The 16,159-nt window shown below is 42.4% G+C and overlaps 5 protein-coding genes across 5 annotated transcripts; 2 read left to right on the top strand and 3 right to left on the bottom strand.

The window, feature by feature from the left end:
• Nucleotides 1-1,358: 1,358 nt before the first annotated feature.
• ANP1_3 (Mannan polymerase II complex anp1 subunit) lies at nt 1,359-2,973 on the top strand (the record flags this gene model as incomplete). Its single annotated transcript, XM_064830383.1, has 4 exons — nt 1,359-1,575; nt 1,643-1,705; nt 1,775-1,839; nt 1,897-2,973. The coding sequence occupies 4 exons, from the start codon at nt 1,359-1,361 to the stop codon at nt 2,971-2,973; spliced, it is 1,422 nt and encodes a 473-aa protein (XP_064682885.1).
• A 2,262-nt stretch (nt 2,974-5,235) lies between these two features.
• Nucleotides 5,236-6,729, top strand: ATC70_011189 (uncharacterized protein; the record flags this gene model as incomplete). The annotated part of the gene is made up of 3 exons (XM_064830384.1): nt 5,236-5,481; nt 5,538-5,666; nt 5,722-6,729. 3 exons carry the CDS (start codon nt 5,236-5,238, stop codon nt 6,727-6,729), a joined length of 1,383 nt encoding a protein of 460 aa, XP_064682886.1.
• A 300-nt stretch (nt 6,730-7,029) lies between these two features.
• Nucleotides 7,030-9,491, bottom strand: UPS2_1 (Phospholipid metabolism protein; the record flags this gene model as incomplete). Its single annotated transcript, XM_064830385.1, has 6 exons — nt 7,030-7,545; nt 7,605-7,709; nt 7,765-8,016; nt 8,080-8,590; nt 8,648-9,239; nt 9,299-9,491. 6 exons carry the CDS (start codon nt 9,489-9,491, stop codon nt 7,030-7,032), a joined length of 2,169 nt encoding a protein of 722 aa, XP_064682887.1.
• Nucleotides 9,492-10,059: 568 nt separating this feature from the next.
• ATC70_011191 (uncharacterized protein) lies at nt 10,060-12,517 on the bottom strand (the record flags this gene model as incomplete). Its single annotated transcript, XM_064830386.1, has 3 exons — nt 10,060-10,225; nt 10,280-10,630; nt 10,686-12,517. The coding sequence occupies 3 exons, from the start codon at nt 12,515-12,517 to the stop codon at nt 10,060-10,062; spliced, it is 2,349 nt and encodes a 782-aa protein (XP_064682888.1).
• Nucleotides 12,518-13,231: 714 nt separating this feature from the next.
• Nucleotides 13,232-16,063, bottom strand: ATC70_011192 (uncharacterized protein; the record flags this gene model as incomplete). Its single annotated transcript, XM_064830387.1, has 7 exons — nt 13,232-14,074; nt 14,131-14,351; nt 14,409-14,541; nt 14,606-14,740; nt 14,794-15,382; nt 15,442-15,773; nt 15,830-16,063. 7 exons carry the CDS (start codon nt 16,061-16,063, stop codon nt 13,232-13,234), a joined length of 2,487 nt encoding a protein of 828 aa, XP_064682889.1.
• Between the last annotated feature and the right edge of the window lie 96 nt (nt 16,064-16,159).

Here is a 16,159-nt window from a genome sequence, read left to right on the forward strand (position 1 = left end):
GCAGGATCAAGTTAAGGCAATATAGTCTTTTGGTCAGTGATAGCGATGGAGAATACGGGGTTATCAAGCTTATAGCCCATTGTATAACAGTAACGCTCAAAAGATAGCATTGGACCAGGAGTTTGTGTGTTCAAAGGGGTATAAAATACCCATCAGAGCGCAGCTCTGGATAGAAAATTAAGATTAGATTCACTTTAGGCCATTTTGTGTGATATATGTTCACACGGCCTCTATATTCCACTAAATCAAAACATTCGAATCGAATGGCCTACGTGTATGGCATTTGGATAGGAAATATGCCTTCGGTAAGCGATCGATTCGCCTTGTTGAAAGTGATAAAGATGTTGCTGCTGTCTTTTTAACCATGCATTGCAATCTCAAACTTAACGGAGCTCAGATTGACTCGAATGTGTACAAAGGAATCAAGTATAGAAACAGAATATTTTTGATCACAAAAGGGATAATCTTTTATCTACATATAGATTAGAGGCGTGAATTCCCGGTTATCATATCAGTTCTTGATGGCATATACAGGTTTATCAGTAATAAGCTTTACTTTTACTATTCATCCGCGCTACATTTTGTCACGCATTTCATTCATTTAAGAAGGGTATAACGTAGTGAGCATATCTACATTGCCAATTTGAGTAATAGGAAGCATATGGACAAAGTATACACATTTGGAGCCGATCTAACGGAGGAAGAAATCAGCATTTTTGCTCTCAAACATTGGCGTATGACTATGAAGCTCGGGCTCCTTTAATATATATGTTTGCTTCACCCCATACATTGCCTGTACTCCCCAACATGTCAGATGCTGAACTGTAGAAGCTAAGAGGATGGTTGAGGGGCACTCACACACACACACATAGAATACACACTACAGCAAAACGGCGACTCAATCATCAACAAACCAAAATGGGGATCTCCTGTACCACCCTCCATTATTCGCCTTGTACGCTTTAAAGCAATATAAAGTTAAAGAAGTAGCTTGAAAGAAGTACGTTTTCATTGTTTTTGCTTCTGAAACTTCAAAATTTCGAGCCTTCGCTTTACTTTTTTATGCTGCTAATCTCTACTATCTAGACTGACTCATCCGTACAACATTAGCGGGGGAATCAGCCTACAATCTCTTTTTTTTTGGAATCAATGTGTAGATGTAAATGTTGCTAACCTCAGACCACCACATCAAAAACAGAGAGTAGAAGAGGGAACTAATAAACACATGACGGTCTAGGTCTACTCTCCGGTAGATCTATATAAATAAGAGCATTTTCTTTGCTGGTTTCTTTCTTTTTCTCATCTCTCTACTCAAATCTAGACACATTTAACTGGTTTGCATATCAACTTACATCCCAATGACTGCTAAAACTAACGTCAATGCTGCTGTCGCTGCTGCTGCTGTCGAGGTGAATGACACGCACAAGAGCAGATTGACATTGGATGCCTCTGATGCTATGGATATAACCCAACCTATGCAACGTAATACCTCTAAACCTGAAAATCAAGCGCCTTTGATTGGCAACGAGATCCACAATGATCGTAAGGAAATCTGTTCTAAAAAGAGAAATCTCGGTAAATAGAATAAAGCATGTGTTCTCTTTGCGTATTGCATGCTAACTGGAAGGTATTGCCTTCATAGAAACTCTAGACAATGATGATGTGGAGTCTGCGGCATCTCATAACGACGAAGACCATGGCCATGGTATGTAGACTAGTGCCAAATTTACGCTTGCGAATTCTTGTCTAACTAATGTACATGCTGTATTAAAAGACAGTGATGATCCAAGAAGCATAAAACCTGGTAGACGGCCAATGGCAGAGGAAGAATGCGATGTAGTAAGCCAATTGCAGCGAAATGCCGGTGGCTTTGGACTCATGTGTATTGCTGAATAGGATGAGGGCGAGGACCCCAAGGTCAAGCGCAAGATCCAAAACAGGGCTGCTCAAAGAGCTTTTCGTGAGAGAAAAGATCGTTATGTCAAAGAACTGGAAAAGAAGATCAAATACGTTCAAGACAGCCATGTCTACTCTACCACTCGCCTTTTTAACGAGAATCAGCAATTGAGGTCCATCGTTTACACTTTGGAACTAGAGATTAATGCTCTCAAAGGTGTTCCGTTTGATTTCACGACAAATTCAGACATCCCTCGCATGGAGAAGAAGTGTCCCAGTCAGTCATGGCTGGCGAACATTGGCCCGTCTATCCCATTATCTGTCATCAACTCCTTCCCTCCTACCCCTCTTGCGCCGCTAAGGATTCATCCTTCTCATCCCTCGAACTATCAAGGAAACAACAGCAAGGCTTCTGCAACTAGTATGCCGGAAGAAAAGAATCAAAAAGAGCCAACAGAGCAACAAAAACTAGTGGCGTTAGCGAACTTTGCTGACAAGAGCAAACAAATGGCACTCAGGCCTTCAAAAATCATTAAATCTAGTACAGCATCTACCAAGAGAACGAAAAAATCGCATGCTGATACCGCAAGTCAGCGATTCACCTTTGCCATTACCACTCCAGCAACGCTTCGTGCTGATTCCAACAGTGATTTCGCTCGCAAAAATACTCAAATTGAAGCTGTGCAGTTGTATCCTGGTCATAGTCATCCTGCCAATTGCATGCTTGACAATAACAAACAGACAGATCATATGCCATATGTAACTCACTCTACCCATTCAACTAATATCACGCCTGTACTATCTCCTCATTATATTTCGAGTGTAGCAAGTAGCTGCTCTGGTAATAGTTGTACATCCTCTCCCTCAGGCGAAGAAGCAAGAGACACCATGGAGCATACATCGCAACCACCAGCAGAAGACATGGGTGATGATCTTTTGCTGTTTGATCATGCTACTGATGAGGTAGAAGAAGTGGGCCTGAACGATATTCTAAAGCACTTTTTTGACCCTACGGGCAATCTCGATCTCTCAATGTTCAATGCACAAGCACCCAACGATTGGGAGGCACCACAATAGCAAGCCTAATCATCTAATACCTTCTTACATTATGCAAACCTGTACAAACTTATGCATCCTATCAGTATTTACCTGTAAATTATTAATAAAAAAAATACGCCTTCATTTTCTTCATTTCACCTTGATTTACAGCAGCTATTTAGCCTTGTAACAAGTGAAAATTAGTACAACTGCGCTTGTATGTGTCAGCGCTCTTTGTTCCAATAGGACTTTTTGGAAACCCATTATCTTTCGTGCGACTTTTGTTAGGATAGGATTGAATACGGTGGTTTTATTGGTTTACAAACAGGTATCTTACAGTTCGCTAGTGGCACGAAACGGAATCTTATATTTTCTATTTCGTGCGTTTGGGCTGGGTAATCGCATCTTTTATGAATAATGTTCATACATGATACAAAAATCGGTTATTTCTATGTCTTTACTTGGCATTATCTCTTGTATGTGTTCCCAATTGATTGTTTTCTCTATAGGCCTCTGAAGAAGCATTTGAACAGATGCGACGAGTCACAGGCAGAAGTGCGCACTGACAGTGCATCAAGACCTTACATTACTAACATCAGGTACCAATGGCATTTAGGCTCTCTGATACAACGTCTCATCAAAATAGAGGCTTATGTCTCTTTCAGTTGAAAGTTTTATTATATCACCTTTGATACGGAAATGATGTGATATGATACAACCGAAAGTTCGCAACATCTCTCACATGTTAATTTACATCACATCAAGCAGTCAAAGTGGTGAAGAGTTCATCTTGATAGTAAACAGTGAGCACAGTGTCTCCAGGGCCATGTAATGAACATACTCAACAACACTGCGTCAATCATGAACCCCTTGATAACTTTTGCTTAGCATTATACTCCATTTCATGACTAATAAAAAGTGAAAGATAAAGCTCACTGTTACACTGTTCAATATATCTATAGACCATGAATATAATTCAAGGTCAAATGAAAATTTGTCCCTAATCCTGTCAATACTAGTCGATTATATACAGCTTTTTCCAACTTGTTCGGGTGATTTGTACCGCCTTTTCCTTTTGACATGGCTACTTTTAACTAATTACTAATCAAAAAGAGCCAAAAAGCATGGTTTGCTAAAACTAATTGCAGCCATGTTGTGTCGAATCATACTTTATCATTATCACTTTCAAACACTTTTGTATACAAGTCTTCGCTATCACCATCCATACATGTGCAATATGAGTGTAACGTTCTTATCGGATAAGAAAGATATGAAATGACAGGTGTTTCACTATATGATCGTTGCTGCCTGCTGTTCCCCGGCCATTTTGTTACAGCAGAAACCTTGTACCTTTCTCTTCGCTCTGTCTTGACATCATCGTCATGAGCAATCATCGAATGGATGCGGCCTATTGTGCAACATATATCATCATTGGCATATATAAAGGATATAGAGTAATGGCACGAGTGGAACCAATAATGTCCAAATGTTTTTTTATACTAAACGTTGGATAAAATGCACTAAATTGGGTAATTTAGGTATATACATGATACTAATGCTTCCTACAAATCCATTGTTGCTACCAGACTATAACCTTCTTTTCCTTTAAAAGAAGTATTTTGCTCGTATTAGGCTCGGTTGTATGATTTAGATTCAAATGGCGTTACAAGTTTAAACAGCTACCCTGAATTCCCACACTTGCCTAGGATTTACCCTTCCTTTCCCTAGAAAAAAATAGAGAACCCTGAACAAACGCAAATGGGGATACATGACATAAGATTGATTACGAGTTTTTTCAAGGACCCTTTTTTTAAGGGTTTATCTTTTTTTACCTTGCCATGTCTGGCATAGACATTTAAACATACCCTGCTTCCACATTGCACTCAAACACTAGCAAATGATCCGGTAACCCAGTCCACACCCAATTCATGATTTAAAAATACATTTGTTGATTAAATCCGGGGAAACGGTGTAGGGTTGGCTGGCTGTTCATCAAAACAAGAAGAGTGGGGGAGAAGAGGGGAAGCTGCGGAGGGGGGGGGGGGGAAAGCATGCCATTTTAGATCAAGTATAGGTTATTCTTTTCACCGCAAATTAAGGGCTTCAATTGATCTCTCTCTCTCTCTCTCTCTTGCTATCTTTGCCTGTATGTTTCTCTTTATTTGAAAGACCGGATGATCAAACAAAGCAGTGTGGAGGTCCATTTCATTTAGTATCGTTTGACAAGAAAGAAAATTTTGTGTATAAAAAGGAGCTCGTCATTTGTGCTTTTTCCCATTTCAACATCTTTATCTCCCTTGTATGACTCAATTGACATTTCTTCAAAAGTGCAACACACCATTAATCCAGGTAGTTTTCTTGGGTATTGTATGTCTGTGCTGTCCTGGTATGTTTAATGCCTTGTCTGGGCTCGGTGCTGGTGGCTCCATGAGCTCCAATGTTGCCCTGACAGATGCTGCTAATGGTGCTTTATACGGTTGCTTTGCTATTGTTGGTTTCTTTGCTGGTACATTCACCAACACGATTGGCGTTAAATATACATTGACTGTAAGTTACTACTGTGCGTGATCGTCTTTAGCATGCACCTAATGTGAGTCTCATAGATTGGTTCCATTGGGTACGCACTTTACTCGGCCGCTTTCTGGATCTATGACAGAAAGCAAGTGTCTGGATTTGTTGTTGCTGCTGGCGCCATCTTGGGTTGCTGTGCTGGTGTATTCTGGTCTGCTCAGGTAATTTAGAAAACGCTACTTAATGAATTTGTTATCAACATGTCATTCTTATCAGGGCTCCATTATGATGTCTTACCCCGAAGAAAAGAACAAGGGCAAATACGTTGCCATCTTCTGGGCTCTGTTCAACTTTGGTGGTATCCTGGGCTCCATCATTGCTCTTGCTCTCAATCTAGAGAACCAAGCTGGCGGTGTGAGCACAGGTACCTATACAGCCTTTGTAGTCATCATGCTGGTCGGTGTTGTCTTTTCTCTCGTGATTGCTCCTCCTTCTAAGGTAGTCCGTCCTAATGGCACTCATGTTGCCGTTGCCAAGGCTTCGCACTGGACCGCTGAGCTCAAGGGCGTCTTGCTTGTTTGGAAAGAATGGCGTATGATCTATCTCATTCCTGCCTTTTTGGCCTCCAACTGGTTTTACTCTTACCAATTTAGAATCAACGCTGTCTATTTTGATGCCTCTGCTCGTGCTCTTAATGACACCATGTACTGGGGTCTCCAGATTATCGGTTCTTTGATGATTGGTGTCTTGTTAGATTACCAACGCATGACTCGCCGTGGCCGTGGTTTGCTGGCATTAGCCATCTTGTTTCTTGTCGTGATGGGCGTTTGGGCTGGCGGTTTCGCTTTCCAACTGACATTTGACAACGATTTTGACTCTCCTATCGGCTGGAAGGATCCCGGTTTTGGTGGTCCCTTTGTGCTGTACATGCTGTATGGTTTTACTGATTCCTTATATCAGTCCTACATGTACTGGTTGATGGGTGCCATGTCCAATGATCCCTCCTTGCTTGCTCGTTATGCTGGTTTTTACAAGGCCACTCAATCTGCTGGTGCTGCTATTTCTTTCGGTATTGACGCTGTTAATATCCCACTGAAATGGGAATGTCTCATTTGCTGGCTGTTGGTCTTTGTATCATTCCCCTTGATTGCCGTGGTCGCTCACAATGTGAGTGAGACGAATGAAGACCCTGTTGAAAACCAAATCAACGATGACGAAGGTTTTACCAGGTCTTCCATCAACTCCAATGAAAAAGCTCATATTGAGCAAACATCATGTGCTTAATTTACCTTGCATATTGTATATATATATTCTACACACCTTTATTGTATTTTAGATTTTAGTAAAGAAAAGTGATAGGCTTTCCAAGTAAATCCACTTCACCTCATATTTCCAATGTCCAAAGCTCGTTAAGCATCCCGGCTTTTCCCAAACGACGATAGATGTTGAGCCTGCTCTTGCTATACACAACTGATCTATCTCAAGCCTTGATACACACTCTCTTTTGAAATGCATTTATTTACGATGTATAAGATTGTTTGAATACTAAATTACAAAATGAATGGTACATGTGTATGATGGCAACTACCAGATGACGCATCTGTCTTCATCACTCTTGTGAGGATTCATGGGAGAACCAGCAGGACAGTTAAAGACCCTGGCGAATTCAGCGCTGTTGATTAATGAGTTCTTGACACGGATAGCCCATGGAGGATGCGCATCTTTGGGGTTATATCCAGTCAGCTTATCATCATAGTATTCGCAACGAGGAATCGAGTAGCCGATGAAGAACAGCTTTTCTTGGGTCAAGTTTTCTAATCCAGGTAAAAGAGGCTCAGGTTGGTTCAGCTTAGCAACGTATTCACGGTAAGCGGTCAAAGCAATAGTCAGTCCACCACTATCAGCAATGTTTTCGCCGAGCGTGTTCTCGCCATCAATTTGAATCTTGTCGCCAGTGGATCTGTTGACGATAAAGTCCTTGTTGTATTGGTCGATAAAGCATTGAGAACGGTTGTGGAATGCCTCGTTGGAGAAAGGAGTCCACCAGTCTTCTTTGTAGCCACTGCTATTAAAGAGACGACCATTATTATCCAAAGCATGCTATCATAAATGCAATGAGTCAATGCTTTAGCGATTCTTGTATGCTTCATTCTACTTACAGTAAGCTCATGTCCAATGACGGATCCCATGCCACCATAGTTCAAGTATTTAGGGAACTTTGCATCGTAAAAAATCTTTTGCAAGATACCTTCAGGAAGCTCAAACTAAACAATAACATTAGATTCAGTGAATTGTTACAAGGCGTATTTTGCCACGTACTTGGTTTAGCTGACGGCTATAGAATGCATTGACATATGCGGCATAACCTTCATCAGACCATTGCTCGTTCAAGACTTTATCACCAAGGCTCCTCCACTGTCTGTTTGTGTTCCAAGCATAGTAGTTGCTGATGGTTTTGTAGTAGCTGGTAGTGTCTATCAAGTAGTTTTGGTAGTAGTTTTGGATGAAGCCAGGATTAGTCCAGTCTGGATGAATCATGTTGATGGCAGCTCTTGGTTTCAATGCATTGATCTACCAAGAGCATACAGTCAGATTGAGTACTATAGTCAATGAATTATGTAGGGATGTGCATACCTTTTTTACAGCTCTAGTCTTGGTGGGTGCATCAAGCCAAGGAGTGCCGGGAATGTGGTTCAACCATGAAGATTGCAGCTCATGAATAAATTGATCCACCTCGTTCTTTTCATTAATACCACCAAATGTCTTCAAAGCAAAGAAGCGGCCGACATTGTTGTACAGTTTAATACCGACTTGATTAGCACAGGTAGCCTGTTGATCAGTGACATTGGCAGAGTACATACTATCAGAAGGTGCAAATGCGTAGAACATGCCATTGGTAGATCTGTCCATGACGAAACGAACAGTAAAGTAGTCTTGCAACTCGTTCCATGTGAGAGAGGCAATTAACTTTTCCAAGGCCAGTGTCAGTTGCTGGATAGAGAACACAGTACTGGTAGGGCTGGTCAAGTATTCAGGATTGACGAGATCAGAGATGTAAGCAGACCAGTCAATCAGTTTGCTAACAGATGTTAGGCCACTGATGTTGCGACTGGCAACGACATCAGCTTCTGAAAGCTTATTCAGTCTATGTGTGAAAAGAGATTAGCCATTGAAAAATGACTCTCTACTAGTTTATACGCACGCTTCTGTGATGTTTTGCAATTGTTCTTGAACACCAACGTAAGTGTCGATGGCAGTCTTGACTTGATTTTGAGACCATAGTTGAATGTTGGCATCGTGGCTTGCCTTGACGACTTGTTGTGTTTGATTGTGCTGGCCCAATGTCTTGGTAATCGCAGCCTCAATGCTCTTGATATCCTCGTCTGGCACCTTGGGAACATTGAAGAGGATCATATTGTAATCGTGGTTCTCGTCGTTTCTTGTCACTAAAGCATCTACAATAGAAGACACACCAGAACGAGTGAAGAAAGCTAATACATGACCCAGTTGAGCGGGGACGGTTTCAGGCGTTGTGTGGTTGCCCATCAACGTATTGCGAAGGTAGGCAATGTCAGGATAGATTTCGGTAATGCTGCGCTCTGGATTCATGCAGGTGTTGTAAAAGTCTTTGGCCTTTTGAAAATTGGCTCGATCTGTATCAGCTTGTTCAGCAACATTGAAGCCATCAGCGTTTGATTTCAGGTGCTTTGCTATAAAGTCGTCGTAGGAGGTCTCCATGATATCCACCAGTGCCAGGATGTTGTTGGTTGTGACATCTGCAGAGGAGCTTCTGGCTGTATAGAAAGTACATGTTGGTGGTGCTTAGCGGTTGAATTAGCACAGATAAACTTACTTGTATCCTTTGCCTTTTTGGTACTAGGGGCATTGATCCAGGCACCACAAGAGTATTCAAAGAAATCAGAGCAGGGATCTACATTGAGATTCACATACTGTTTGATAAAGGCGCTTGTAGCCAAACAGTCGGGCGTGTTACAGACGTTGCTTGTAGGAACAGGCGCACGCTGAAAGAGAGAAGTGGGAGGCATTTGTAATGTGTTGATGATTTGATGGAAAGAGTAGCGAAATGGTTGCTTTATATATACACAGTCTGTTCAGCCTCGATCACAGGCTGAGTAGCCAGAGACAAACAGCTGTTGCTAGGTATTTTTATCTGTCATCATGTACGTAATACAACTGTGGCTGTGAGAGGTATACAAGTGTTCTAATAGCTACACTTGAGCTACTGAGCGCATGTCATTCCACTAGCCAACCGATCATGGCTCACTCTAATAGGTTTCTTATTCCATGATGGCTTCTCCTATATAGCATGTTGCACTTTGGTTCTTGTTGTTGTTGTTGTTGTTGTTGTTGTTATTGCTTGGCTCATGCTTTGTCATCACCTTCAGCCCTGTAGAGAGAATGAATGATTCAGAATATTTGGTATAAAACAACACAAACAATGTGGCAATGCTCAAAATTTCTTTTTCAGGGCAATTCCTTTCCCTTGGCCAAAAATATATATTCGTTCCTTTTATTCTTTTTATAGCAAAGTGTCGCGTATGTGTGTACAGGAAGAAAATGACAGGTATAATGTATATAGTATGTATGTTCAAATTACTGATAACGACTCATAATCTCAGTAGACTTTCTTGCCGGAACTGTCTCTACCGTGGGCACCTCTTCACCGCTCACAAACTTGGTGAGACTACCCTCCAATGTACCCCAAAGTGAAGAGAACGCCTTCTTTTGAAACTTGGGCTTAAGCCAGGATCCAGGATCACTGCAGGAAAGATATTAATATGGTGATGGGCTTATATACGTTTGAAAACCTTACCCGCTCTTTCTTCCAGTGGCATTCTCTAAAAAGACACCAAACGCATTCACCTGTTCAATCAAATGAGGATGCAAGTAAGGGCTGCCCTTTGTATAGGATTTGATGCATTGATCTATCGCATCGTAATAGCGCTGGGCCATGTCCATATAGCCAAAATCTGCCAATACCCAAGCGTGTGCCAATTTGTAGCCTTGCAAGAACGGCAGACATGTGGTGGAACTCATGGCGAACTCGAAAATCTCGGTCAAGATGTATGCGTCTATGGATGCTCTGTCACTGCCAATCAATGTTAATCGTACTTGCATGGTGTCTATGCCCGCGTGCATGGCATACTGTGGAGAGAGTAGGTAGCTAGTGTATACAGCATATCAGTAACCCGTCATGAAGTGCCAAATCAAACACCTACCAAATGTGTGCTGCCTCAATCCAACCCTGCTCCTTCATCATGTCACCAAACGCCGTGAGCGCCTCTAAATCTCTCCCCGTTCTATTGGCCAGAATAATAGCCACTGTGTCTCTCCACTTGACCAATTGAGATACATCAGCTTGAGGTGTAACTGCTTGCAATCCATAAGGTGTGTTTATATGTTGCACATCATTTGTGAGAAATTCGTTGATGGCTGTAGCACCCGCACCAGAGAACAAGGAGTAAACAACACGCAGCGCCTGGTTGTTGCCAGCAATGTTGTTGAACTGCCGGTTCTGCCTCATTTCAGGTGTGCAATTCATCTCACGGTCCACAAAGTTTTTGATCACCTTTTGCCACAGATCCTTATCCACACAGCTACTGATAATCAGAGCATGTGCCCACAAATCTTCTTGAATAGCGTAATCGACAGCCCCAATGCGATCTCCGTTCAATAAATAGTGTTCAATCTTTGACAGCACTTGATTCGACAAGTCCACTGATGAAGGCTGTTGTTGCTGGCTGTTGTTGCTGGTGTTGTTATTGAACGCTGGTAATGCAAAGTGAGACTCCTCCACGTTGGTGATGGTGGGACGCAGCACTGACAGAATCGCCTGGTCCATCTTGCCCTTATCATTGACAGTGCCATCATTCTCTACCAATACCTTGATCAACTGCCACAGCAAAATCTTGGCCTCCAACTGATGAAACTCGAGCGAGTCGTACACCACAGCCAATTTCTCCTTTTCAAATGCATCCACTCTGTGTGCCATGTACTGAGCAACGTCCTTCTTTTTCTGCTTTGTTCCTATCTTGCTATCATGCAACACAGGACCCGGAAACACAACAGGGAACACACGGTGACCAAGCTCCTTTAAGGATGTGATCTTGATAGGACCAGGTTGAGGTTTCACGGTAGAGGAGTAATAATTCGTTACTGTTCGTGGAAATGTCACGAGCATTTTACCTCCAAATCCAAAGCAGACAATTGGACACCCTCTAGCTCTGTCAAGTGCATCTACAGCAGGTTGTTGCACGGGCGCTTGATAGCTGCCTTGATACTGTTGCTGTTGAGCCTGTCCATACAGGTCTTGCATCGACTGATGTTGCACATTGTTATAGTAGAGATGATGTGGGTGTTGCTGTCTCACATTATCCACTGTACTGCCAACAGAGGGTGGGTGGTAGAGAGGCACCGTTTGGCTCGAATCCAAAGGACTGGTGGAATAGACAGGTGCAGTGGGAGGTCTTTGCAGAGGTGGTTGAGTGTATCCTTGGTATTGTTGTTGCTGCTGCTGCTGCTGCTGCTGCTGCTGAGGATGATAATCTTGAATTTGCTGATTTGCAAAGGGCCTTGTCAAGGCTGAAACACTTGAATTATGAATGTTGTTGTTGTTGTTGTTGTTGTTGTTGTTACCAACAGGTGTATTTACAATAGCAGGCGTTACTGATCTCGATATTGCTCCGAGTTGTCTTCCGCACTCTTCACAGAACTTTGAGGTAGGTTTGTTTTCACCATGACAGGTAGGTTCAGGACACGGTAATAAAACATCTGGCGTAGGTTGTCGTGAAACAGCAGGTTGTTGATGCTGCTGCTGCTGAGGATGGGTATAAGTAGATTGAGGCGTGCTGGTGTTTGTATTGGTGTAATATGCATTGTCATCTACATAGTGAGGTTGATAATCGCACTCTAGATTCGTATTTGGATCGTAATAATGAAGCTGGCCTTGTTCGTCATAGTAATAATGAACATTGGGATCAAACTGATACCACTCTGCTTGCTGTTGTTGCTGTGGTTGTTGCTGAAGTGGTTCGCTGTAAGGTGTTGTCATTTATGTCTATCTTGGTTATAATGTATATATGTTTGTAAAGGCTTATAGACTAATAATACACCGTATATTTACACACACACTAAAGAGAAAGAGAGAGAGAGAGAGAGACAGAGAGGGGAGAACAGGGAAAAAAAAAATATTTAAACTTCTCGGTAAATATTTGAAATACCTTTTGCGAAACCAAATGATGTGATCTTTCTGTAAGAGAGAATCCACTCAACTGATGGAGTTTGATAATGAGCCCCCTCTCGCTGGGTATAGTTCTCAGGTGCAGCAGGCTTTCAAGCTGGCGAACTGCCGTACAATGTAGCAACGCAAGCTACCTGGCATGCGAGATGTTCCCAAACCTTTTGTTTGATACCCTTTTCAGCAGCTTGTCGCATGTTACAAAACAGTAATTTCAGGCGGGATTCCAAGTCATGTAGGTTGATCTGGGGAGCATCTGAGCATCGAAGATCTCCATACTGCTGTAAGGCATACAAGGAGGTATACACAAAGTGGTCTCAATCAGCAATGTCACTATACCCATTGCCATCATTATATTCTGGCTATAATGTCTTTTTGTAAGCAAAGATCAGTCATTTCAAAAGGCGTTGATTTGTGGTGAATGAAAGCGAGAACAATGGCCACAAATTCCACAGCGATTGTTCGGTGGCCTACACAGCCATTTGATTGATAAACAATGGGCGAGTATTAGGTAATTTTTTATTATCATTATCGTGTCTTTCGTATCACTTTTGTATTAGAGTCTTCTTCATCGCTCGATAAACCACTGGAATCTTGATCTGAATCTTCTTCAGTTGTGGCGCTATCCTCCTCCTCCTCTTCTTGGTCAGATGCTTCCTCCTCAGACTCTTCCTCAGACTCATCCTCTGATTCACTTTCGCTTGTTGGTGCTTCAGACTCATCTTCTTGGCTGGACTCACTGTCATCCTCCTCACTTGATTCATCATAGAACGCATCCAGGTCATAGTCATTGCCCTTCTTCTTCACATTGGCAGATGAAGCATACATGGAAGAGGATCCCATGGCTTCAACACCAGACAGCGCAGTGGAAGCGCCTGCCCCTGAATTGAATCTGCCACTGCCTCGATAGGCATCAAAGCTATCACTTCCAAATCCAGTTTCCATCACCTTGGTGCGACTACCACTCCATCCCTCCAGCTCTTCCACATCACGCACACTAGTATCAGGCTGTTCTTGTGGGAAATCAGGCAAAGGCTCATATCCTGGAAGAGGCTGATGAGCCAACAGAGACAAAGAGCCAATGTTGTATTCAGAGGCGGCCTGCACTTCGCTTTCAATGACGGCAGGCTCCTTGTTGGATAATAAAATGGTCTTTAGGTGCTCTTTGAGTTGATTTAATCCTGGTTTCTCCTCTTGGCTTGGTATAGTTAATGCACGCAAAAATCTTGCTCTGTCTCTGACATCGTAATCCGTATCGTATCTGGCTAGATTTAGTAGGTATTGATTCAAACTGTTCAGTGTGGGATGCGTGGCATTCAAGCAAATTAGTTTGGCTGATAATGTCAAGATTTGAAGTTTGGTGACATGATCCTAATACAACAACTGTCAGTTACATGGTGTAAACACGCGCTATAACAGCTCTTTACCTCGTTGGCGAAATTCTTCACAGCTTGACGAAGCACATCGGGACCCACTTTGGGCAATGTTTCGGCATATTGGCCCACCAACCACAAGATATTAGCTCTTGCCATAGGAACCTTCAATGTGTCTAATAGCTTCACAAGGGCAATTACTGATCTTGATCTCTCGTCAGAAGGCACTTGCAACAGGCGAGTCAACACGAGCACAGATTCAGCAACAACAAGTTCTGGTTCAGAATGAGTCTTCACTTAGCATATCTACACACCAAATGCCAACAACATACCGTTTTTACTGCGTAATAGTTTCATCAAAAGACGTAGACATTTATCTGCTGCTGTAGGCACTGTAGAAGCACATCTGGCAATGGCTTGAATGGTGGCTGCTACGAAATCCTTATTGGGGCTTTTTACGTATTGCTAGAAGACAGCAGAGGATGAATATCATGCAGCAGCGAGTAAGTCGTTCAGCGACACCACTTACCTGAAGTTCTGTAAGTAACGTGTGGATATTGACTTCTGTTGCAATGGTGGTGAGGATGTCTAATTTGGTATCACGGATAAACACAGGTTCAGAAGATTGAGCAAAGAATTGTTGCAGTGAGGATTCAAACAAATACTGCACAAGTCTGTCAATGCCAGGTTATCAACACATGCCATCCAGGTCCTTACCGGTCTTTTCAAGGCCATTGTAGCAATATTTGTCAAAACAACATAGCATTGCTCACGATGTGTTCTCAGCAATCTAACAAGGGGCTTTGCAATCTTTTCTGCTTCTACGGCAGGAGCCAAATAATAGTACAGTTTTGCGACAGCTAAGACCACACCACTGTTACGGCTCTGTAACAAAGGCACGCAGCTCTTCAGCAGTAATTCGTGATCCACATCCAGTTCAACTATATCGTCTGCTTGAAGTTGATCATTATCAGAGTCAGAATCTGAATCAGAGTAAAATGATTTGTTGTTGGTGCTGACGGATTGCTTTGGTGGGCTACGAGATTCGTCTTCGCCGTGAGAATTCGGGTTCAAAAACTGATTTCTACCATAGCGCAATAATACACCCAGAATTGACATTTGTCCCCATTCATCACAATCGCCCAACATGGAGCATAGTTTTCTGTAGCATGGATGAATCAAGTCGAATCGATTTGGACACACTTCGTTGAATGCCATGATGGTGCTTCCAATCACAATGTTTGATCTATCCTTCAACAATGTAGCAATCACCTCGATCAAAGCTTCTTTTTGGCTATCATCCAAGCTGCAACACAAAACTGACATCAGCTCTTCTGCAGAAACCGCATCCCTCAATCCACAAACCTGTAACACTTGGGTATAGCATGAGCAGCGGTTTTTCGAACATAGGGGCTGGGATCTGTAATACACTTCTTGATGCCAAGTAATACAATAGGACTGATCACAGGAACACGGATACCACTCATCACACGAAGTGCCATGGCTCGAATAATCTGGTTCTTGTCGCTGAGATCCTTTTGGAAGGAATTAATGGAGAGCAAAGCTAAATCGGGTTCTTGTTCTGCGTATCTCAGCAGGAAAATGTACACCAGCTTACGGATTTCGATATTTTGAGACACAACGTTCTTCACCACATCAGGAAAGAACTCGGATACGTCTCTCCCTTTGGATATCATCTATATCAAGAACGTTAGACATCTTTCAGGCTGCAATCAAGCAACCAGTAACTTACAGCAATCAGTCTCTTTAATCCATCTAGTTTCTCTCTATCGTTCTTGGAATCAAGTTGACGTTTGATATTACGCATCTTTTCTTCAGAGGTATCAAAGTACTGTGCTCCAGATTCACTGCCGGGAAATCCCAACTCGCGCGCGTTATCTACAAGTCCCTGAGACATCTTTTGCGAAAGCTTGGCTGCTTTCTCTGCAAATGTCTTTGCACTGTTGATATAATCCGATACTTCCATACTTGAAAGATAAAATAAAAAGAGGGGAAGAAGGGAAAAGAGAATCTGTTTGGTGGTTTTTTCTTTTTACGAAACAAACATGGAAACAATTGCGGA

The sequence above is a fragment of the Mucor velutinosus genome (assembly GCF_035048745.1).
Source record: "Mucor velutinosus strain NIH1002 chromosome Unknown tig00001564, whole genome shotgun sequence".
NCBI classification, from domain to species: Eukaryota; Fungi; Mucoromycota; class Mucoromycetes; order Mucorales; family Mucoraceae; genus Mucor; species Mucor velutinosus.